The 22,957-nt window shown below is 39.0% G+C and overlaps 1 protein-coding gene across 1 annotated transcript; it reads left to right on the plus strand.

Moving 5' to 3' along the window:
* Nucleotides 1-279: 279 nt before the first annotated feature.
* Nucleotides 280-19,250, plus strand: bpnt1 (bisphosphate nucleotidase 1). The gene is made up of 8 exons (XM_043695779.1): nt 280-523; nt 3,538-3,642; nt 7,452-7,559; nt 8,792-8,840; nt 9,409-9,500; nt 10,697-10,894; nt 17,508-17,613; nt 18,555-19,250. Exons 1-8 carry the CDS (start codon nt 401-403, stop codon nt 18,701-18,703), a joined length of 930 nt encoding a protein of 309 aa, XP_043551714.1. The 5' UTR covers nt 280-400; the 3' UTR covers nt 18,704-19,250.
* The last annotated feature ends 3,707 nt before the right edge of the window (nt 19,251-22,957 follow it).

Genomic DNA, 22,957 nt, shown 5'->3' on the forward strand with positions numbered 1-22,957 from the left:
CCTATATGCAGACCATCACATTTTCACATTCCAAAGGAATGTTTGTTGCAACAATATCCATTGTATGCATATTGTAAATTGTCTCAGAATATTATTCTGGACAAAAACAAGAAAGAGGACACGATGTTCTGGTGATATTAATGCAAAACAATTTCTCGTGTTTGGATCACCCCCAGTTACACTTTACAAACAGTAAGAAGGGGTGGTCCCACCTTTGTTTTAGGTTTCAGGGGAGTTGTCGATGTGAGTGATTGCTGGTTATATTAGGGCATGCGCGCAGCCGCGGAGTGACAGGCGGCTCGGCTCTGCACTTGGTAGCTTCCTTGATCTTCTTTCAGCCACTGGGTGGTATATTTTCCTCGATTGTGCAATTTATTTTCTCGTTGCTCTGCTGCAAACCATGTCGTCCGCGAGTCCGGCTTTTCTGATGCGGCTTATGGCATCGACCTTTTCCATTGCGGAGAAGGCGCAGACCATAGTCCAGCAGGTGATGAGTGGAGGAGACCTGGGCATTGTGGAGAAGGTGGGTTTGTGCAAGGACAGGCCCGTACTCTGATGTTGTACTTGCTCGACTTCAGCAACTGTTGATCAGGGCAGTTACAGATTTCAGCAACAACTTTCATTTCCCAACTGGAGAAAGTTCAGTTGCGTGCATGTCCGTAATGCTTTATTTTTTTTTCTCTCTTATCTCTATTGTACTTTTGGACAGGGTTTTTTTTTACAATCTGTTCCTGCCATGCTTACTGTTATCACACCAGATATTACGATTGTGTTTGGAGTGGCGTTAAATCGAACTTGCATTTACATTAACCCCTCATTTACATTTCACACATTAATTTATTTGAAAATGGCAGCACGATTCAATGTGCAGCCTCTCACTTTGTGTAAAATTCCTTAACTGGTTCTTAGCAAAACAAGTAAAGCAGTGTTGAGTGGTGTCTAATTGCAATTGATCGCTCTTGATTTGATGCAGCTTAGTTTTTTAAACCGGTAATTTAACAGAATTAAACAAAAAACTTGTTTTTTCCAAGCTAGACCTTGCTCTGACCTTTGGCATGCACCAATACATGCTGTGAAATTCCTTGTACTGTAGATATATGTAGTGACAAGCATTCTGGAGTGAATCACTAGATATCCAGTCACCTTGTGTTTTGCTGATAAAGGAGAAAAACATGCGAGAAAAAACAATCGTGCATTATTGCCTCGGTCTCTACATTTATTTTTGAATTATGTTTTGTTTTCCTGAAGGCCTTCACTCCTTTTAAGATACACTTTTGGGGCACTGATGTGTTTTTCTGCCTAGTGCCCATTCTGCGTGAGCCTGAACTGTGGTTGGAAGCAGGTTAACCAACTATGGAGGACATAACAGAGGAACCCAGCCTTCCTACCTGATGTCCACAGACTTTGAATTTTCCTGCAATGAGTGCTGAGTCTAGTTGTAGCTCCTAAGATGCTGCCCTGACTGAGATCAGCAACTTGGTGCAATCAAAGGAATCAATACCTGGGACTTTCTGGCTTGTAAGAATAATTTTAAGATGTTTTGAATTATATAGCTTGGGGAGATATCCATTATGTAATGCTGCCTGCCAGTTCTACAACTGCCATAAAAATACATAACCAAATCTTTGAATTTTTTGTATAATTACATGCTTTACTTCATAATGTATTGCATGTCTAAAGTTCGTAGTAATTTATAAATCTTTGCATAGTTATCCAATGGCAAAGTGTAGAATTATTAATATTTGCATAATGTCTGTCATTGGATTGATTTAAAAGCAAATTACTGCGGATGCTGGAATCTGAAACCAAAAGAGAAAATGCTGGAAACTCTCAGCAGTTCTGGCAGCATCTGTAAGGAGAAAAAAGAGCTGATGTTTCGAGTCTAACTGACCCTTTGTCAAAGCTGCATTTTCTCTTTTGGTTTCAGATTCCAGCATCCGCAGTTTTTATCCAGTGTTTAACCCACTGCCACCTCTCTTGCAGGAATACCTACCCTGAAGAATTACTGCTCTTCTCTCCGACAGAGCTTTGACAAAGGGTCAGTTAGACTCGAAACGTCAGGTCTTTTCTCTCCTTACAGATGCTGCCAGACCTGCTGAGATTTTCCAGCATTTTCTCTTTTGGTATTGGATTGATTTTCTTGACACTTTATTTTTTATTTCTTTGTGTATATGTAGCAGCCAAGGCTGTTTCAAGCATGTTGCACTTGACACTTTGGAAAATTGTTTTCCACGTGAATGAATTTGAGAGTATTTTTAAAAATCTTATTTTTCTTTTGTTCCAGTGGTTGCAGCTTTTCTTGTGGAATAAAGTTTTTTTGGGGTTGAAAATGCATCCTATAATGCATGACACCAAGTTTGCAGTATGGCTAATTGGTCAATTCTATGTCTGGCTTTCATTTCTTTGTATATCATTTCTCATGAGAGATTTACAAATGTTTTCTGCTGGTCATCTGGCAAGTTTTGAAAATTCAGTTACCAAATGGTTATCTGTAAGATTCTTGCTAGAGAGAGACTGACTTCAAATCTTGCTCCATAGAGTCACATTGAGGCCATAGCTTATAATAACATCAAAATAGTTTGCATGTGAAATATTAGTGGTAATTTAATTTGTTATCATTGAAAAGTGAGAAAAAAGTCCATGAGGGAAGTGTGTCCTCTAAATTTTTAAAATACTAATAATTGACCTCATTTGATGCTGCAAACATAAGTGTATTTTTTTCTATTCAGCCTGTTAAGGGTTGCAATCACATTGCTCTAGAGCAAGTGGGACTTTAACCCAGGTCTCTTAATCCAGAGGTAGGAACATAACCATTGTACCACAAGAGTCCTATATATATTGGAATAATTTGGAGCACCTATTGAGAAATCTTCCCTTTGTTCCACATCATCTGTTTTCTCTCAACATAAATGTCGTCCTTCGTGTTTTTGCATAATTTTTGTAAATTTTCTTTGCACCCTTTCCAAGGCTTTGATGTACCTCTGAGTCCTTGTCACTTCTCTAACTGAGATCTCACAAATAATTTATAAAGGTTTTGCCAGAGTAAGTAAGAAGAAACTGTGTCAACGAGCAGGCAGCTAAATCATAGATTTAAACTAAATGGCAGAAGAACCAGAGGGGAGCTGGAACAAAATTTTAAAGGAGCGAGTTGTTATAATTAGGAATACTGCCTTAATAGAAATTGGATATATATTTAATTAGGAAAATGCAGGGCAATGGGGAAAGAATTGCTGGGGAGAGGAGAAATGAGTTTTGAAAATTTAGCTAATTCAGTTTAATTTCTTTGGTTCAAGTTAGTAACCCGTACACATACTGCCCTGTCCCAATAACATGGCGTAGATTGTGAACTTGTATAGGGACTAGCTGTCATGGAACATATTACAAGTAAGTAATACAGAAAATGCTGGAGAAACTCAGCAAGTCAGGCAGCATCTGTGAAAAGAGAAACAAAATTAATATTTCGCATCCAGTCTGACTGTTCTTCAGAACTCTAGAGACATTTGTTTACATTTCAATTTTTTCATATTTCTAACATAGACTGGAGCCAATGATCTACAAACAAAAGCTGATCGATTGGTGCAGATAAGCATCTGTTCATCATTGGCCCGTAAATTCCCCAAACTAACTATAATTGGAGAGGAGGTAAGGAATTACAATATCAATAAATGTTTAATTCAATATTTTGTTCTATAGATTTTCTTTTAGTGTAGTTTCTTGTCGCAAATTTTAGATTGTTTTGATAAGAAAAGATGGCATATTATTTGCCTTTCTTGAGTAACTTTTTTTTATAGATAGATTCCCTACAGACTGGAAACATGCCCTTCGGCCCAACAAGTCCACACCAACCTTTTGAAGAGCAACCCACTCAGACCCATTCCCCTACATTTACCCCTGACTAATGCACCTAACACCACGGGCAATTTAGCAGGGCCAATTCACCTAACCTGCACATCTTTGGACTGTGGGAGGAAACCGGACCACTCAGAGGAAACCTACGCAGACACGTGGAGAACGTGCAAACTCCACACAGACAGTTGCCCGAGGCGGGAATAGAACCCGGGTCCCTAGCACTGAGGGAACAGTGCTAACCACTGAGTCTTGAGAGGTTAAGTAGATATTGTTGACCTTTTACTTGTTTCCATCCCAACTCCCTTGCACATCCATTCCAGTGAAAGATATATTCATACAAGATCAATGGAAGAACGTATGTAGTGAGGAAATAAGAGAATGAGTAGGTCATGTCACTCCTCAAGAGGTTGCTGCCAAAATACCACCAACACATTTCTAGCCCCACCAGAGAATCAAACATTCTGGATCATTGCCATGCAACCTTCAAAGACACCTGCTGCTTTTATCCCCTGCCCACACTTCAGAAAATCAGAACACAGTGCTGTGTTCATACTCCAGCTTACAAGCAGAAGCTGAAACGGGAGGACCCTTCACAAAAGGAATTCTCGTCCGAAGCAGTGGAAGACTGTTTCTGGGATTGCTTGACATTGGGAGAATGGACTGTGTTCAAGTACTCAGCAGAAAACTAAGATGAGTACGCCAACATCATCACAGACATCATTAGCACATGCATGGAAGACTGCATACATTGGACTTCAGTAAGGCGTCCAACAAGATTCCCCATGGGAGACTGGTTAGCAAGGTTAGATCTCATGGAATACAGGGAGAACTAGCCACTTGGATACAGAACTGGCTTGAAGGTAGAAGACAGAGGATGGTGCTGTTTTTCAGGTTGAAGGTCTGTGACCAGTGGAGTGTTACAAGGATTGGTGCTTGGTCCACTACTTTTCTTCATTTATATAAATGATTTGGATGTGAGCATAAGAGGTATAGTTAGTAAGTTTCCAGATGACGCCAAAATTGGAGGTGTAGTGGACAGCAAAGAAGGTTACCTCTGATTACAACAGGATCTTGATCAGATGGGCCATTGGGTTGAGGAGTGGCAGATGGTGTTTGCTTTAGATAAATGCGAGGTGCTGCATTTTGGGAAAGCAAATCTTAGCAGGACTTATATACTTAATGGTAAGGTCCTAGGGAGTGTTGCTGAATAAAGAGACCTTAGAATACAGGTTCATAGCTCCTTATAAGTGGAGTCACAGGTAGATAGGATATGAAGAAGGCATTTGGTATGCTTTCCTTTATTAGTTAGAGTATTGAGTACAGGAGTTGGGAGGTCATGTTGCGGCTGTACAGTTCTTTGTTTAGGCCACTTTTGGAATATTGTATGCAATTCTGGTCTCCTTCCTATTGGAAGGATGTTGTGAAAGTTGAAAGGGTTCAGAAAAGATTAACAAGGATGTCACCAGGATTTGAGGATTTGAGCTGTAGGGAGAGGTTGAATAGGCTGGGGCTGTTTTCCCTGGAGTGTCTGAGGCTGAGCGGAGACCTTCCAGAGGTTTATAAAGTCATGAGGGGCATGGATAGGATAAATAAACAAGGTCTTTTCCTTGGGGAGGGGGAACTAGAGGGCATAGCTTTAGGGTGAGAGGGGAAAGATTATAAAAGAGACCTAAGGGGCAATATTTTCACACAGAGGGTGGTACCTATATGGAATGAGCTACCAGAGAAAATGGTGGAGGCTAGTACAATTGTAACATTTAAAAGGCATCTGGATGGGTATATGACTAAGGAATGGTTTGGAGGGATATGGGCTTGGTGCTGGCAGGTGGGACTCGATTGGGTTGGGATATTTGCATGGACGAGTTGGACCGAAGGGTTTGTTTCCGTGCTGTATATCTCTATAAGTCAATCTGAGTGTTCCTCAGCCATAAACATTGGATGAACCTGGAAATCAACTCCCTTCTGGAGGCTAGATCTGCAGCATTCAAGTCAGATGACCCAGATCAATACAAGAAATCCAGGTGTGATCTCCGCAAAACCATCAGGGATGCTCAGAGCCAGTTCCGGACTATGTTTGAGGCCTATATCTACCAAACAGACTCCTGTCACACCTATGGCAAGGCCTTAACAACATTATAGGATCCAAAACGAAGCAGAGCAAGATAGCAGATAAGACCCATCCCTCCCTGACGTGCTCAATGCTTTCTGTGCTCGGTTTGGGCAGAATGCCAGCGGTGTGGTGACGCCTGCCCCAACAGCCCTGTATATGCCTGTTCCCTCTGTCGCTGCTGTGGACATCAGATCGGTCTTCCTGGGGGTCAACCCAAGGAAAGTGACAGGCCCAGATGGTGTCCCAAGTTAAGCACTTGGATCCTGTACCGACCGACTGGTGGAGGTATTCACTGGCATCTTCAACCTATCCCTCCGACAAGCCGTTGTCCCAACCTGCTTTATGAATATTACTGTCACCCCCATGCTTAAGAAAGCACATACAGTGTGCCTTCATGACTACTGCCCAGTGGTTCTGACCTCCATAATCACGAAGTGCTTTGAGAGGCTGGTAATGGCCCACATTGACTCGAGCCTCCCAGCCTGCCTTGATCCCCTACAAGTTGCTTACTGATGTAACAGGTTCACAGTGGATGCCATATCCCTAGCTCTGCACTGGAGCATTATCAAGGACACTTACATCGAACTCCTGCTAGTTGACTACAGCTTTGCCTTCACCACCATTATCACCTCCAGGCTGATCTCAAAACTCGACCTTGGTCTCAGCTCTGCTCTCTGCAACTGGATCAACAGACTGGAATCAGTGAAGATAAGTAACCGCACCTCCTCCATGATAACACTCAACACTGGAGCACCACCCCTTGTATGCCTTGTGCAATGTTACCTGTATGCCTCTGTCTAAATCTTTTGTTCTGTACATCAATGCTTGCTATGATCGGCCTGTACTGCTCATAAACAAAGATTTTCACTGAATTTCGGTACAAATGACAATAAATAAATAAATCCATCAATCATGTTTACTCAGTCATTCTATATGATCATGGTTGATCTAATCTTGGCTTCAATTCCACTTTGTTTCCCATAGCACTTGAATAGCCTATCGTTCAAACAAAATATGTACCTCTGTCTTCAATATATTTAATTATCCAGCCTCCTCAACTTTCCAGAGGTAGATTCCATACTTTCTCAGAGGTAAAGAATACCTTCTCTGTTTTACATGACTGACTCTTTCTTTGAAGTGATGCAGTGTAGTTTTAGATACCCTTACAGAGGAAATATCCTTTCAGCAACTTATTTTTCAAGTCCTGTCAGAATTTTGTATGTTTTAGTGAGATCATCTCATTCTTCTGAACTCTAATGAGTTGAAATCCTGACTCCTCTTACAAGCAATCCTTTCATCCCGCAAAGCAAACTGATTTACAGTCTCTGAAAAGAACTCCAAACTTAAAGTATGCTCTCACTAACATTATGAATGGGTTTCTAAGCCCCTGGATCTTTGGTCCATTAACAGTGACACTGGTATCCATGCAAATGAATGATGGTGCAAATTTCTTGAAGGGATATTTTTATTAATTCCATCATTTTTATTTTAGGAATTGCCATCCCAAGATGTAGATGAAGGTTTAATTGAAGCTGGTCAATCAGAAGAGGTGTTGAAGTATTCCTGTCCAGCTCAGTACAACCACATCAAGGAAGATGAGGTGAAATGTAACTAATTTAAGAAAATGTGAATGATATAGAAGAAGAAAAGTTAGTTTCTTGCCTTGGCTTAAGACTCTGTTTTAATTTCTGAATATTGTATGTAGATCAGGTTTTGAAAACTGGTACAGGGATTAAGTATTTATTGGAAGTGAAATCTTTGTATTCAGTTTGAAAGATTCCTGTAAAGGTGGCTGTGGAGTGACATTGACAGATTGCCTCAGCTCTGAGTGGCATTCTGATTGAAGATCCAAGGCACGTGATTTCAAAGGAAGGGAAAAATGTGATCTCCCATGTCCTAAATAGAAAATTCCAATACTTGGATAATAATACTTGAATTTAAATTGCAATCTCTGATTGTTTCACTCGTTCAATCTGCATGGATCAGATATAGCAGCCAATTGCATTGGGGACCCTGTTGCAATATCGCTGGATGTGTCCACACAGTTCAGGATATATTGTGGTGTTGAGAATCCGATAGATGAAGCAGTTGGAGTCTTCTGTCCTCTGATAGGAATTACAACACTGCACATGATTGTTTCTGTACTTCATGTATTCCAGTTCTTGTGGATGGACCCTGGATTTGTTCCACTGAGCAGAAGCTGAGGATGGCGCCTCTGTTTATATTGTGTTTACTTGTGCTGTCAGATTTGCTCAAGGACAGTTAACCTACTCAATGTGCCAACTGCTGTACAGATTTAGTAATGTTGGCAAGGATATGGAAACATTTAATTTTACTGTCAATAAGTTGAAACAAGCTGAAGTGGTTTTGGAACATAAGTGAGTATAAATGGCATCAGTCACCCTACTCTGCTTGGATGGTGTTACCGACCCCAATAATTCCTCTGCTGGGGTCACTTCCATCAAATCTGGTGGTTGTCTGCCAGATTTTGTTTTTCTCTGTCCCTGGAATTCTCTGCTTTCTCTTGCAAAGGAGTGTGGAGTAGTGTTAGTAATAGCAAGTGAGGATGTGAACTTCTTTTGCTCATTGTGTCTTAGGTGAAAGTCAAAATTGGGCAGGCCTCAGATGAAGTGCCACACAATGAAAGTGGTTACAGTGTGATTGAGCACTATCTGTTGCAGAATAGAAATCAGGATTATCATGTGTATATTCCATATGTGCGTATAAATGGCACTGGAAAAATAGCAGAAATAACAGCTGTGTTGTTAGTTTGTGTATTTCTGTATCTAGAAGAATGCTTATCTAACAGAATAATTTGATATGCTTTCTCAGATCGTGGTTTGGGTCGATCCACTTGATGGCACAAAGGAATACACCGAAGGTAAGCATATGCTCATTTTAATATCATCTGGGTTCATCTTTTGTATTTTTCATGATGTTATCAAACAGAAAGAGAAATGTAAAACCAAGGAAATTATTAGACTCTAAACCACTTGAAGTGGATAGACCTACATTAATGAACTCTTGGATGTTTTATCCAGACTACGCTCCACCTGAGGGAAAGTTTTGGCTTTTGGGTGCCATAAAATGTCGTCATGTTTCTTCTACCTCTTGTACAATATATGTTGACTGCAAATACTAAATATTCTATTTTTCAGTTTGGGGTAGAGAAAGGCCAGCAGCTTATCTATTAGAATATTTCTTTTCTTATATCATAATTAAATTAGTTAGTGTTTGCTTTCATGATTAAGTCAGATTTGCTGAAACACACTTTGGGTTTGATTTTGTTTCAAGTTACCCCTTGAATTAACTTCTTAAAAAAATTTTATTTTGTTCCATGGTGAATATTCCAAGAGCTCTTGGCTAACATGGACAGGTATCTCTTTCAATGAGCAGCTGAATTCACTTTTGATTTTAGGCTTAAACTAATTGAATGTTTTGATCTGCAGGCCTCTTGGATCATGTGACTGTGCTTATTGGAATTGCTTATGATGGTAAAGCAATAGCTGGTGTAATCAATCAGCCATATTACAATTATCAGGTATGATCTTTAAAAAGTGAACTTTTTTTTTCAAATCCAGCTGTTTTAGATTAGATTACTTACAGTATGGAAACAAGCCCTTCGGCCCAACAAGTCCACACCGACGCGCAACCCACCCAGACCCATTCCCCTACGTTTAACCCCTTCACCTAACACTATGGGCAATTTAGCACGGCCAACTCACCTAACCTGCACGTTTTTGGAATGTGGGAGGAAACCAGAGCAAACCCACGCAGACACAGGGAGAATGTGCAAACTCTACACAGAGTCGCCTGAGGCGGGAACTGAACCTGGGTCTCTGGTGCTGTGAGGCAGCAGTGCTAACCACTGTGCCACTGTACCGCCCACTATTTTTGAAGGCTCTTGCCGAGCAAACTGATCATCTCAATAATAGAGCAATGTGATTGAATGTTATTGAATGCAATTTGGTACTCTTCTTTTTCCATCATAGATAGTGACTTATCGGCATCAGTATCTACTAATGTGTTTGCCACCTTTTTTCACTCCTGCCATTCACAATCTTTTCACTTGAACGTAGCTGCTCATAAATTATTAAAGTTGCTGAGGCAATTTCATAACAAACTTATTTTGAAAGTTCATCGAGTTGAGTCATTAACTTTGATTCTCGCTGCATGGATGCTCACTGACCTGTTGTGTTTCCAGCGTCTTCTCTGTATGATTTGGAGCATTAGCTTAATTTTACAGCTGATTTATGCTCCTAGTCCCAGTTGTGCTGATGAATAGAGAGGAATAAAGAACCAGTGGTCCAAGTCTGATTTAAAGCATTTTTTTATCTGTTGGTGGAAGCCCAAGACCGATTTATTTTCAGATATTGATATAAAGAACTGACAAAACATCATCAAAAATTATGTTAAACCTTTGACAAGCCTAAAAGTGTGCTATTGTGTGTAACACACAAGCAGTGATTCATACTTTTGCTTCCTCAAGTCTGAAGAAATAAATTTTACATGGGTCTTTTTGAAGCAGTTTTTGTCCACTACAGCTTTCTTTTCAGCACATACTGGTTCAAGGAAAAACTGGAGAAAATTGCTTCTTGACTTACTTACATTCAGCATAGTAAATGATTAGAATGTGAAATGAGTGAAAATTAATTTCAGAAAGAAAATTATATGCCAGAAGAAAAATGCTAATTTTGTGTGTAATGTATTACTTTTGAAAGCATAATTTTCTTTCAGGCTGGAGCTGGTGCTGTTCTTGGTCGGACCATTTGGGGTGTTCTGAATCTTGGAGTGTTTGGAATTCAATTGAAGGAAGTGCCAGAAGGGAAACATATCATCATTACAACTCGTTCCCACAGCAGTAGGCTGGTAAATGACTGCGTCTGTGCGATGAACGCTGATGAAGTAATAAGGGTTGGAGGAGCTGGTAACAAGGTACTTATTGAAGCAACATAATATTTAAATAATTTTGAGAATGTCATTTTTAAGTTTTGTTACATAAATTTTACTTCATTTTAACCTTTCTTTGGGCCACAGCGATTAAAGCACATGGTCAAAAATCTTGTTCAAAAGTGTAGCTTTCAAGTAGTATATTAAAGGTGGGGGAAAGAGAGGCAGCGATGTCTTTGGAGGAAACTCCAGATCTTGGGGATTTGGTTGCTGAAGGCATTGGAGTAATTAAAATTGGGAATGTTCAGGAGTCTAGCCTTAGAAGCTCAGAAATCTTGGAAAGTCATGGGTCTGGCCTTTGTGAAAATTGGAAACGAAAGATCAGAAATTTGAAATAGAGGCAATGTGTGACGAGGAGCTAGTGTAGGTCAATGAACATGAGGATGCTAGGTGAATGAGTAGCAGGATTGGATGATCTTAAGTTTGTGGAAAGGAGACAATGGCAGATTATCTGGCAGTTGATTAGAATACTCAAGTCCCGAGGTCATTAAATCCATGGGTGAGGGTTTCAGCAGCAGATAAGCTGAAGTGGATCAGAGATGGGTGATATTATGAGAGTGGAAATTGGCAGTCCTAGTTATGGCATGGACTTGTGGTTGAAATATCATCTTGGAATATCAGCTATGCCACTGACATTATAAACAGATGTAAGACAGTTTCCAAGGAGTGGAAGTCGATGGCCTAACAGTTTGTGGCCTGTACTTTGTGACGTCTTACTTCCCCATGTTTGGATGGTGGATGTTCAGCTCAATACTGGATGACGGCCTGGCAATTTAGAAGCAGTGGAGAGGTCAGGTGACATAGAGCTGTCAGTATACATGTGGAAGATGATAGGTTTAGGCTTCTGTATTTGAATGGCAACATTTAGATGAGAAACAAATACGCAAAAGATTCTTGGGGGACATGAGAAGTAACAATTCTGGAGTGGGGAAGAGAAGTCATTGCAGGTGATTTTTCTAATTATATGAAAACTTAAGAACAGGAGTAGGCTATTCAGCACATTGAGTATACTCAACCATTCAATAAGATCATGGCTGATCTGATTATGGCCATAGATCCACTTGATTCCCTTGCTGATCAGTAATTTGCCGAACGTAGCCTTGAATATATTCAATGACTCAATTTCCACTGATCTCTGAGATAGAGAATTTCATAGATGATTGATCCTCCTGATCACAGTTTTAAATAATGTCCTCTTATTTTTAAATTATGCCTCCTAGTTCAAGATTCTCTAGTTAAGGGAAGCATCCGCTCAACATCGATTCTGTCAAACCCCATCAGAATTTTGTATGTTTCAGTATGAACACCTTCATTACAAATAGAAATAGGCCATTTGGCCTCTTAGGCCTGCTTTGCCATTCACTAAGATCATGGCTGATTTGTTTATATTTTGAATTCCAAGTTGTCATCTATCGCCCATAATCTTTGATTTTCTTGTCTAGTAAGAATTTGTCTACCTTCAACTTAAAATATTCAGTAATTCCCAGTTCCACCATCTTACAAGGAGTTCCAGTGTTGCACTCCCTCTGTCCTAAAAGGGTAACCCCAGATTCTTAATCAGCCCCCTAGTTCTGAACTCAGCCACAAGAGGAGATATCCCTTCTATGTCCATGTTGTCAACACAAGTAAAGATCTTACACACCAGTCAAGTTTCACCTCACCCTTCTATATGCAATGGAAATAAGCTCAGTCTGTCTGTTTCCTCATGACAAACCCTGTATTTCAGTTATCACTCCAGTTGAACTTCTCTGATGGGTTGCAACACATTTACAGCCTCCTTTTGTCATGACTCTGAGGTAGTGCATTGGAAAGCAAGCCTCACTATTTGTGGAATTGTCACAATGTGAAAATCTGATTCATCCATTGAATTGCTTAATTTTACATATCTGTCTAATTTAGATTATATTTCCTGCTTGCCAGTTTGTTGGAATCTTTCCAATATCCAGTGAATTTTGGAACATTATCAGCAACTACTAGTTGCTAACTAATTAGCCATCTCTTTTCGGACCCAAGGAGGAAGTCCATCAGGACCTGGGTACTTAGCCTGCAATTCAATTAGTTTGTTCATCACTGCTTTCACTGTGATTGTATTTTCACTGAATTCCTGTCTCCAGTTATTACTGGAATGTTTTTGTATCCTCACTGGTGAAGAAGGCAAGATGCTTATAATTTTAGCCACCATTTCCATGTTATCTACTACTGACATCCCATTCTTACTCTCAAACTTCTCTTGACTGACTTTCCTTTCCAATACCAGTAGAAATTCTGGCCATCTGTTTTTACATTTTCTAGCTAGCTTCCTCTCATTTTATAATTTTGTTTCTCCTGATCATTCTCTGCTATTCTTTCTCTGCTGACTAATTATCTGATCTGACCCTCATATTTGTGTAATCATATGCTTTTCCTTTAGTTTGATGTTTTCATTTACACCTTTAATTATTTATAGATGATGGATCTTCTGCTTAGAGTTTCTCTTTATGGTAAGAATAATATACTTATTCTGGGTTTCCAGAAATATCACTTTAAATGTCTGTCACAAATGATCTAACTTTTAACTTAGTATCTCAGTGTGCTCTTATTAATTCAGGGTTTCACATCCATTATTACTTCAATTTATAATTCTAGTCTTAGACCCGCTCTTCTCCCTTCCAAACCGGGTATAAAATTCAATTATGTTTTGATCACTGCTGTCTAGGGCTGTCTACTCTGACATCATTACTCCTGTTACATTACACAGTGATAATTTCTTACAGCAGCATTTCTGAAACAATCTCGGAAATATTGGTTGAACTCCTCAAGCAGGCACCTATTTCAAATTTTGCCAGTTTATATGTAGATTACAATTTTTTGTGATTATTGTGTCTTTTTTTTAACACAAGTACTCAATATTTCTTATAGTATACTTTATCCCACATTGTCGCTACTGTTAGGGGCCTGTTGATCACTCCCACTAATGACAACTTTCCCCTACTAATTCTCATGTCCACAGAAACCAATTCTACATCTTGATCTACTTGACCAAGGTGGTCTCTAACCATTGTGCCAGTGGCATCCTTGATTATCAATGCTATCCTTCTACTCTTACTGAGCTTCCTATTTTTCTTCAGTGTCTATGATATGGAGGAGCTGGTGTTGGATTGGGATAGACAAAGTTAAAAATCTCACACCAGATTATAGACAAATAGGTTTATTTGAAAGCACAAGCTTTCGAAGTGCTGCTCTTTCATCAGTAGTTAGTGGGGCAGGATCATAGGACACAGAATTTATAGTAAAAGATCAAAATGTCATGCAACTGATTGAACAAATCCAGATTGTTGTTAAATCAATCAAAATCTATATCCCCATTCTAAGTGATTAAAGACTTAACAGCAATCTAGGTTTGTTCAATACATCACATCATTTGTATGACACTTTGATCTTTTACTATAAATTCTGTGTCCAATGATCCTGACCCACTAGCTACCAGATGAAGGAGCAGCGCTTGAAAGCTTATAATTTCAAATAAACCTGTTGGACTATAACCTGATGTTTGTGAGTTTTAACTTCTTCAATGTCATATGTCTCGTAATATTCAGGACCCAATCTATGTCATTTTGCAGCCCACCTATATCCCTGTAAAGAATGTCAAATGATAGTGCACATTGAAGTAAATAAATATCAATTCATTTAACTTAAGGATACTATGTGCATTCAGATACAGAACCTTTAACCTTGTCTTCTCATTATCTTTGTTACATGTAATCTTGACTGCTAGTGTATTGTATTAATAATAGAGATTATTACTGTTGATGTTTCCTCTTCAGCGTGTTGCTTAGCTGCTCATATTCCCTGAGTAGAACTTCTTTCTAAGTCCTATTTTATTGGTACTTGCATCGCCCATGACAACTGGATCCACCCTCTTCTACTGTAAGTTCCTATTCAGCTCTGAGCAGGTGTCCTGAACCCTTGTACCACATAAGCAACAATCTTTGGCTACAGCCTGAAACAAGGTGCCCTAGTCAATCCACTTTTCCTTCCTACACACTTGTTTTCATCTGTTTACGTGAGCCCCTCAAATTTGTTAGATATTTGCAAGGGCTGAGGCCCCTGCAGTACAATATTCTCCAACCTTTTGCGGCCACACTCTCCTGCTCTTAACTGCAGATGGATTCGGACTGCTGTATGCTTTGGGATGTGACTGCCTTCTAGATCAAGATTTCCAGATACCTTTCCCTGATGTGTCATAATTTCTTCAAGACAGCCTCCAATTCAATAGCCTTAAGTTGGAGTTCTTATATTTTTATACATTTTGTGTTTGTCTGAATCCAGAAGTTCCCACATTACACAGTTGCAACACAACAGGTGTGCCATCACTGAACAGATTAGTTCAATGTAATTTGTTAATGGAATCAGTCATGTGAAATAAATTACTATTCTTAGCCACAGCTTTAAAGAATCTATCAAATCTGATACCATTTTACTCTCTAATACTACATGCTCTGTAAAAAAGCAGGTGATTGTTTCAGGACTCAGAAGAAAAGAGTCCTATTGAACTCAGTGTTAACTCTGTTTTTCTCTCCATAGCTGCTGCCAGAGCCACTGAGTTTCTCCAGCACTTCCTGTTTTTATTTCAGATCTCCAGCATCAAACCTATTTGAAGGATTCAAACATGAATTCAGCCCTTTCCAGCTTCCATCTTTTGATTTCTTTAATATGTTGCTTTTAATAACTTCTAGGTATCAATATTAATGTTTTTGTCTATTTATGGATCTTCCCTAACTCCAGTGTCCTTAAGCAGGCTATTTGCACAATCCTTTTGTGTGAAGCATGTAACTACAGAACAGTTTACAAGACTCCTGTAAAAACAACCTTTACTTTTGGTATATATTTAAAATTAAACATGTGCCATTTTGTAGCCACTGAATTGGTGCAATCCAAGGTGGTTAGGAAAGTCAGTTCCAGCCCCTTCCCCTACTTTGCTGAATTCCCACACTAACCAATCTCCTAAGCTTTGAGATTTCCACTTTTTCCAGTTTATATGTTGTCACAAAGCTGTTCCTTTTCTCAAGGATACTGTGTCCTTGGTTTTCTCCAGAGGGGTTATTAACAGGCTGGGCTCCAAAATAGCTGGATCTGGTACCGAGATGAAAGTCCTTTTTTGTTTATATGTAAACAGATGAGTCTTTAGGCTAAAGCTTTTATGTTTTTATAAGTAACCTGTATAAATCAAAGGGGCGTGGCCAGCTCTCTAGCGGAGAAGTTCAGTCCAGAATGAGTTAGGGAGTTCAGCTGTGGAACTGTGTGAAAACAGACTGCTAGAATCTCTCTCCTTCTGCCCTTCTAATGTCAACCTGTAAACCTTCGTTTCATTTTTACTGTGTTTAAGGGATTTGCTTACTGGGACTGTTGTGTATATTCGGGAACAGCATAATTAAATCTAGTTTGGATAGACTAAATTCTGTAGAGGTTCTTTATTCTGTTCCTTGTGTTTCATTGTGTAATTTGGGGAATAGATTTTTGTCTATTTTAAAACCTGGTAGTCAACCTAGCTAACTTATTCCAGGTGATTTTCACTGTACACTTACCAAAACAAATTGCAAAGTTATGGTCTGGGCTGCCTGCTTAAGAATATTGAGTGGTCTGGCCTAGTCCATAACAATGTAGATTAAAATCTTATGTGATTATTGTCTCTTTTTTTTCCTACAAGTACTCAATATTTCTTGTAGTGTACTTTATCCCACACTAACCAATCTCCTAAGCTTTGAGGTGAGGTCACCTGTCATGATCTGTCAAAGGCTGTACAGGAGCAACAAGGATGAGGAGTAATAGTGTTCTTGCACCACTGTCCTGATTTATGAATTTGACAGCCCTTTCTCCATGGCAGGCCGGAAACCTATTTGAAGATTCGAACACGAATTCAACCCTTTCCAGCTTCCATCTTTTGACTTCTTTAATATAAGTTCTGAAATAAAATATAACATGTAATGTAAGTGTACATTATCCCTCTTTGAATTCTCTGCAAACTTGGATATGATCAACCTCAGCAATTTTCTTCAGTCGCTTCTCTTGCATAATTCAGCTCAACAGAGTTGCAAATGCTTGCTTCCACTCTTGCTGATTTGAATATATTGAGACTATCCTTCTTCCTCCTATTTATGATGTGATTTTTGAAGGTCTATCCTCAACTCCTTCCATTCCATATGGCTGACATCTAACAACATCATCTCTCAGGTGTGAGTCGCCTTCCTCTTGTGTATGAGTAACACCATAGCTATATCTACAGTCCTTCACAGGTCTTGGACTCTTCTTCTGGTATCTCATTTTGGATTCTTATGCATTCTTCTTTGAGGGAAAATTCAGGGAATAATTTTCAGTTCTGGACATTGAAGACCACTTTCCTTAGCTGTACCAGATTGTTTGTAATCTCAGTCTGTGTTTAGCCCCAGTTTAGTTTCTAATCTCATGCCATTTCCATCACGAATATTTCTTACCTCCACCTCTAATATTGCGATTGCTGCAACCATAACCTTCATACATACCTTGCATTAATATGAAGTGTTGTCTTATTGTGTGCTCTCCAAAGTTAATTAACTTGTTGTTTGTGTTTTCTTTTTGATAGGTCATACAGCTTATTGAGGGGAAGGCCTCGGCTTATGTATTTGCTAGTCCTGGCTGTAAGAAATGGGATACCTGTGCTCCTGAGGCTATCCTTCATGCTGTTTCAGGTATTTGTTTCTTTATATTATTAAATCTGAATCAGCCTCAAAATAAAATTTACAAGCAAACCGTGGAAGAAAATATAACCACAGTGTGGACTTGCCCAGCTTGACAATTTGATTATCAAAGAGCCAGTCAAACTTGACTCCAAGTTATGATTGCAGGGTATGATCTTGTAACTAAATTTAACTTACAGATTAAATGGCACTTTTGAACTGTTTGAAAAATATGAACATTCCCTCCTTATCCTCCATGACCTGGACGCAGCCTTTGACACGGTTGACTGCATTACCTTCCTGGACTGCCTCTTCACCTGTTGTCTGACTGAATGAGACTGCTGTCACACAGTTCCATTCGTATTTATCTAGTCACAAGCAGAAAATCACTTGCAGTCTCTTGTCTTTTTCTCCATATATTCCTAACTTTCATGTTCCCAAGGATCTATCATGGTTCCCTTCCTGTTTCTCATCTGCATGCTGCCCTGAGATAATTTGAAACAGTTATTTTTCACATTTTAGACATCGACAACCAGCTGTACCTCACATCAATTCTATTAACTCCTCCACTCTTGCTGCTTTGTTATACTGCTTTTCCAATATCTAGACCTTAATGAATAGAAGTTTCCTCCAATTAAATGTCTTCTCTATTCCTTTCCCATAGACTCTGTCCCTCTTCCCTAGCAGCAATCTGAGATTAAACCAGTCTCTTTAGAATTAGTGTCACATTTGAAGCCATAATGTGCTTCTAATTACACTTTACACTTGTTTTTAACCACTGTAACATCACCACACAGAGTCTAGTTATTAGAACCTTTATTAGATTCAGGAGGTATCAACAAGGTACTGTCTGAGCGAACCAATTCCAATAGATGCAAATAAAGCAGCCAAAGATGATAAATAACAAATTGTCTTGTTTGAAAACATTTTATTGTAATTATTTTTATTCCTAGGTAAACTGACAGATATTCATGGGAATTCCTTGCAATATCATAAAGATGTGAAGTTTATGAACTCAGGTGGAGTCCTTGCAACTTTAAGGAACTTTGACTATTATGCAAGCCGTGTTCCTGACTCTGTTAAAAAGGAACTAGTTCCCTAAAAAAAGTTCTTACTTGCTGCCTTTGTAACCTCGAGTGACCAAAATGTTTGAAATGTTCTTTGGTTTAATTCTAATTACTTCCTCAAATAAGTTGCAGTCTGGAAGATTAATACGGGAGTACTTTTTACTTTGCAGGGCAAGTGCTGATCTGGAGAGCTGCTGTTTGCCTGTTTTGTGGTTGTGCACAGTTCAGTTGAGTTCACATTTATACACTTTGGGTCAACTGAAACTAATCTTTGTTGCAGAAACGTTTACTACATCAAATAAATTTTTTTCTTTTGAATTATGTGAACTGATACACATGATTTTTATGGTTCCCTACAACAATATTTGATCTAAGTTTTCATGGGCAGCCTTCTGTTGAATTTTGCCCTCATTGAAGAAGAATGGAAAATTAGTTCTCTCTAGTTCTGCTAAATCCTTATGTGCAAAGATTCTCATTAAGCTTTCATCTTTTGTGGTGTCAAGAAATAGGTGAATGTTTGTTGAAAAGAAAATGTAATTTCTTTTACATCATTGATTTAAATAAATCGCAATTGATACTTTACAATGTGCTGTTTCAGAAAGTGATGTTTGTTTTGGCCCAACAAGCAAAAGACCGGTGAAGTATTGTGGCTGGAACTACTAGTACTAGTTAACCAGTTCATTTTGGACACTTTGCAGTGCCAGCAGTGTTGACAAGGGTGATGGTAGAGCCTTCCCTTGAAGCCAATTAAAATAGTTCCGTTCATTAAGTGTTTGTCAGAGGCTTGGGAGGATTGAATTTTGAAGGGGATTCATAAGTTTTGCAGCAGCTAAAGGGAGGTTGGTACAGAGTAGTAAGCCAATCATGGGATGTCCTAAGGTGTCACCCTGGTCTCCTAATGTCAGTGGGAGTATGGAGACCCCTTGTTTGCATGTGATGATGGAAGGAATCAGTCAGTGTTCAGGCATTGAACATGTTCCTCAACTCCTGGCATTGCAGTGCCAGAAAAGCAGTGGGAAAATGTGTCTATCACAGTAGCATTGAGAATTTTTGGTGGAAGTCTGAATTTTGCATAATGGAATTCCACTCTTTATCTGATCTTACCTCGCCTTGGCTGCTGTTGCCTTCTATCAGTAAAAGTTGGAAATAGGAACTGTTGAAAATCCTGGGAAGCCTCAGCCACTAAAGCAGCCAGAAACAGGCCTTTAGGAGTTGCCACTCATCACACATGGATGATGTGCTCTGTTGCAAGCAACTTGGAGACATAAGGATGTGCAGACCTGGGGAAAGGACCGCTAGAACTGCAGGTTCAGTGGGGGCATGGATGATGGGTCAGAACAGCCAGTGTCTAGAGTGATGGGGGGGTTGGGTAAATAACAAGAGACAGCTAACCCAAATCTCCATGGGGTTCAGCAGGTCTGGGATGGGGTAGGAGTTGGAGGAGAAGCTGAGTCTGAACCTGAAGCCAAAGTCTTTTGTTTTCCTTTGGAGCTCTTGGTACTCGTGGCTACAGAGGATGTAAATAAAGTTGCTCAAATTTCCAATATTAGGTGAACTCTGCCCTATGAGTTATGGATTTTTGTCAAGTTTAAAATTGTGCACTGGAGGCAAGTGTGAAGAGAGACTTTTGATTTTCAGGAAGAATTAAATTATGACATTCTTCACTGCATTTACACAAATATTTCTTCATTCAGTTAGATGCTTCTTTGGAATTAGCTTTAAAATGCAAAATGCTGCAGTACCAATCATTTGCAAAAAATATAAAAACACTAGAATCTTACAAACATATTTTCATATTTATAAGATTTATGTGATCAGTAATACACAAACTTTGCCCTACTTTATTGCTGCTTAGTTTTTGCTAGTGTCTCGTATCACATTAATTGTCTAGGGTGGCACCGTGGTTAACATTGCTGCCTCATAGTGCAAGGAACCTGGGTTTGATTCCCTTTTCAGTGATTAATCAAACTCCATTGAAATATTCTTTCTGTCTCTGTGGGTTTCCTCCATGGTGGATTGGCCGTACTAAATTGCACATAGTGTCCAGAGATATGCAGGCTAAGTGGGTTAGCCACGGTAAACACGGAAGTGTAGGGATAAGGGTGGATTTTGGTGGGATCCTCTTCGGAGGGTTAGTGTGGACTCAGTGGGCCGAATGGCATGCTACCACACTGTAGGGGTTCTATGCTTCTTTCTTCCTCTGTCACCTATTTTAAAAATCTACATTGCTTAGATATTTATATGATACCTATGCTGCAGTTTGGAAATGAGACACCGTATTGTAAGCATTTTGTAAATCCATAGACACTCTTTGTCCAAATAGTTCAGTTCTTCAACAAACAGTTAAACTTTTCAAACAAGGCTTCTCTGGTAACAGATCTAAGTTGGATGTCAATGACTAACATAGTCATTGTGCATTAATCTGATAAGCAAATTATGGATTCTAAAAGCAATAAACTGCTTATAAATGTTGTCTTGTGTTCATCTGGGTAGTTTTCAAGAACAAAAATATCACTGGATTAAAAATGTTAACTCTTTCTTTGGCCACAGATTCTACCAGACGTGCTGAGTTTCTCCAACAATTTATGTTTATGTTTCAGTTAATAGTGATTGATAGTTAACTACCATGCATTGTTTAAACTTTAAACCAGGCAGGTTGGCTCTGGTTGATTGCTCTGACAAATGAACCAGAGGATGGCTGTCACCCACTCTTTCGGTTTGAAATAAGCACAGCATATGCATATTTCTTTTCCCTCTAAACAACAAGGCTCTGTGCATTAATGAATAATTGCAGTCTGTGAATTTCATGACTCATGTGATGCTAGCTATGTAGGCCATACATTCCAAAGACTGGAGGATGGTACCAAACAGCTTATCTCTTTGGCAAGGTACTGACCGTGACAGTCTGCTTGCTTTTGCAAAATTTACAGTATATTTGATGTGATTGGGCAACATTTGCAAAATATTTCTCCGTTTAAAGAATTAGGCTGACAACCAGTTTAGGATTGTTGGTCAGACTCAGTGTCGCAATTGTGTTTACTGGAAACTGCATGTATTAATAGCTACATATATTAATACATATATTAATATAGCTACATATATTAATGCATCAATCTGTCTTCTCATCCACCACAACTTTCCTTCACTGGGCTATATACATGATATGTTTCTTACAGTTCCATGCACTATAAAATTGGCCTTATTGGCAATCTCGTAAATAAGGCCTGAGCCATTTGATAAGCTTATAAGCTTGTTGCTACGATAGGGCACAACAAGCCAATCAATAAGAGAATTTCTCACTTTATACTGTACATTTTCATGGGTAAGTCCAAGGCAGCCACCTTCTGTCCTAAAAAGTGCTTAGTGGATCTTAGGTAACCTTGGAAGGATATATTAAAAACTGGAGCAACTGATAAAACTACCTTTCTCATGTAGTTACTAGGCAGTAGCAACACACATGGTATTTATAATTTTTTTAAATCATGGACTCCTGCCACGAAGCCAAAAAGACATTTTACCTATCCCATATAAGTACTGTGATATATGAATTTCAATGCTGGGATGATGCTAGGTATCTCGACCTTAAGTCCCAAAGACTGTCAGATTGCATCAGACAGCATGTACAATATTTGATGGGCTTCCATGGTTGTGCATGGTTTGCTAAATAATCCTAAGTGTGCTAACATTTTGCTGACAACCAATTTAAGATTATCAGCTAGGACCACAGTTTGGTGTGCTTGCACATACTGGAAACTCCATAATTTCATACACTGGACCTTGTTCTTTGCAGACAGAAAGAACATGTACGTACATTGTCAATTTCATTGCTTAAAATAGATAACTATTTTCTGGTTCTCTCAGGAGTCTTGTCCAATAGCATCAATGTGCCTGTCTTAAACTTATAGCATGGCAGTTATTTGTCAGTAGTCATCATCTACTTGATGCATTTTCCATGGTAATGCATCTACCAATCAGAGACCACTTACCAACCATCAGTATTTTCTTTTTTACAGTATAAAATGTTGTTTCCCATTGAATTTGTTTTGATAAATACAAGATAAAATAGCTCAACAAAATATCTTTTTTTCAACAGTATTCAAATTCTGTACAATTAAATGACTAGGGTTTATTACATAATAGCAACAGCACATCTGCACTTTGTCAAGAATAATTACTTAGACCTTACAGAGCTCATACAGTTACATTTTCTCCTCTGAAAGCAGGACATAGCATTCACACATTGTGTGTGTGTGGAGATAGTTATCTGTTGCACAAGACAGTTAATACCT

This window comes from Chiloscyllium plagiosum, chromosome 9, assembly GCF_004010195.1.
Source record: "Chiloscyllium plagiosum isolate BGI_BamShark_2017 chromosome 9, ASM401019v2, whole genome shotgun sequence".
In the NCBI taxonomy this organism is placed as follows: Eukaryota; Metazoa; Chordata; class Chondrichthyes; order Orectolobiformes; family Hemiscylliidae; genus Chiloscyllium; species Chiloscyllium plagiosum.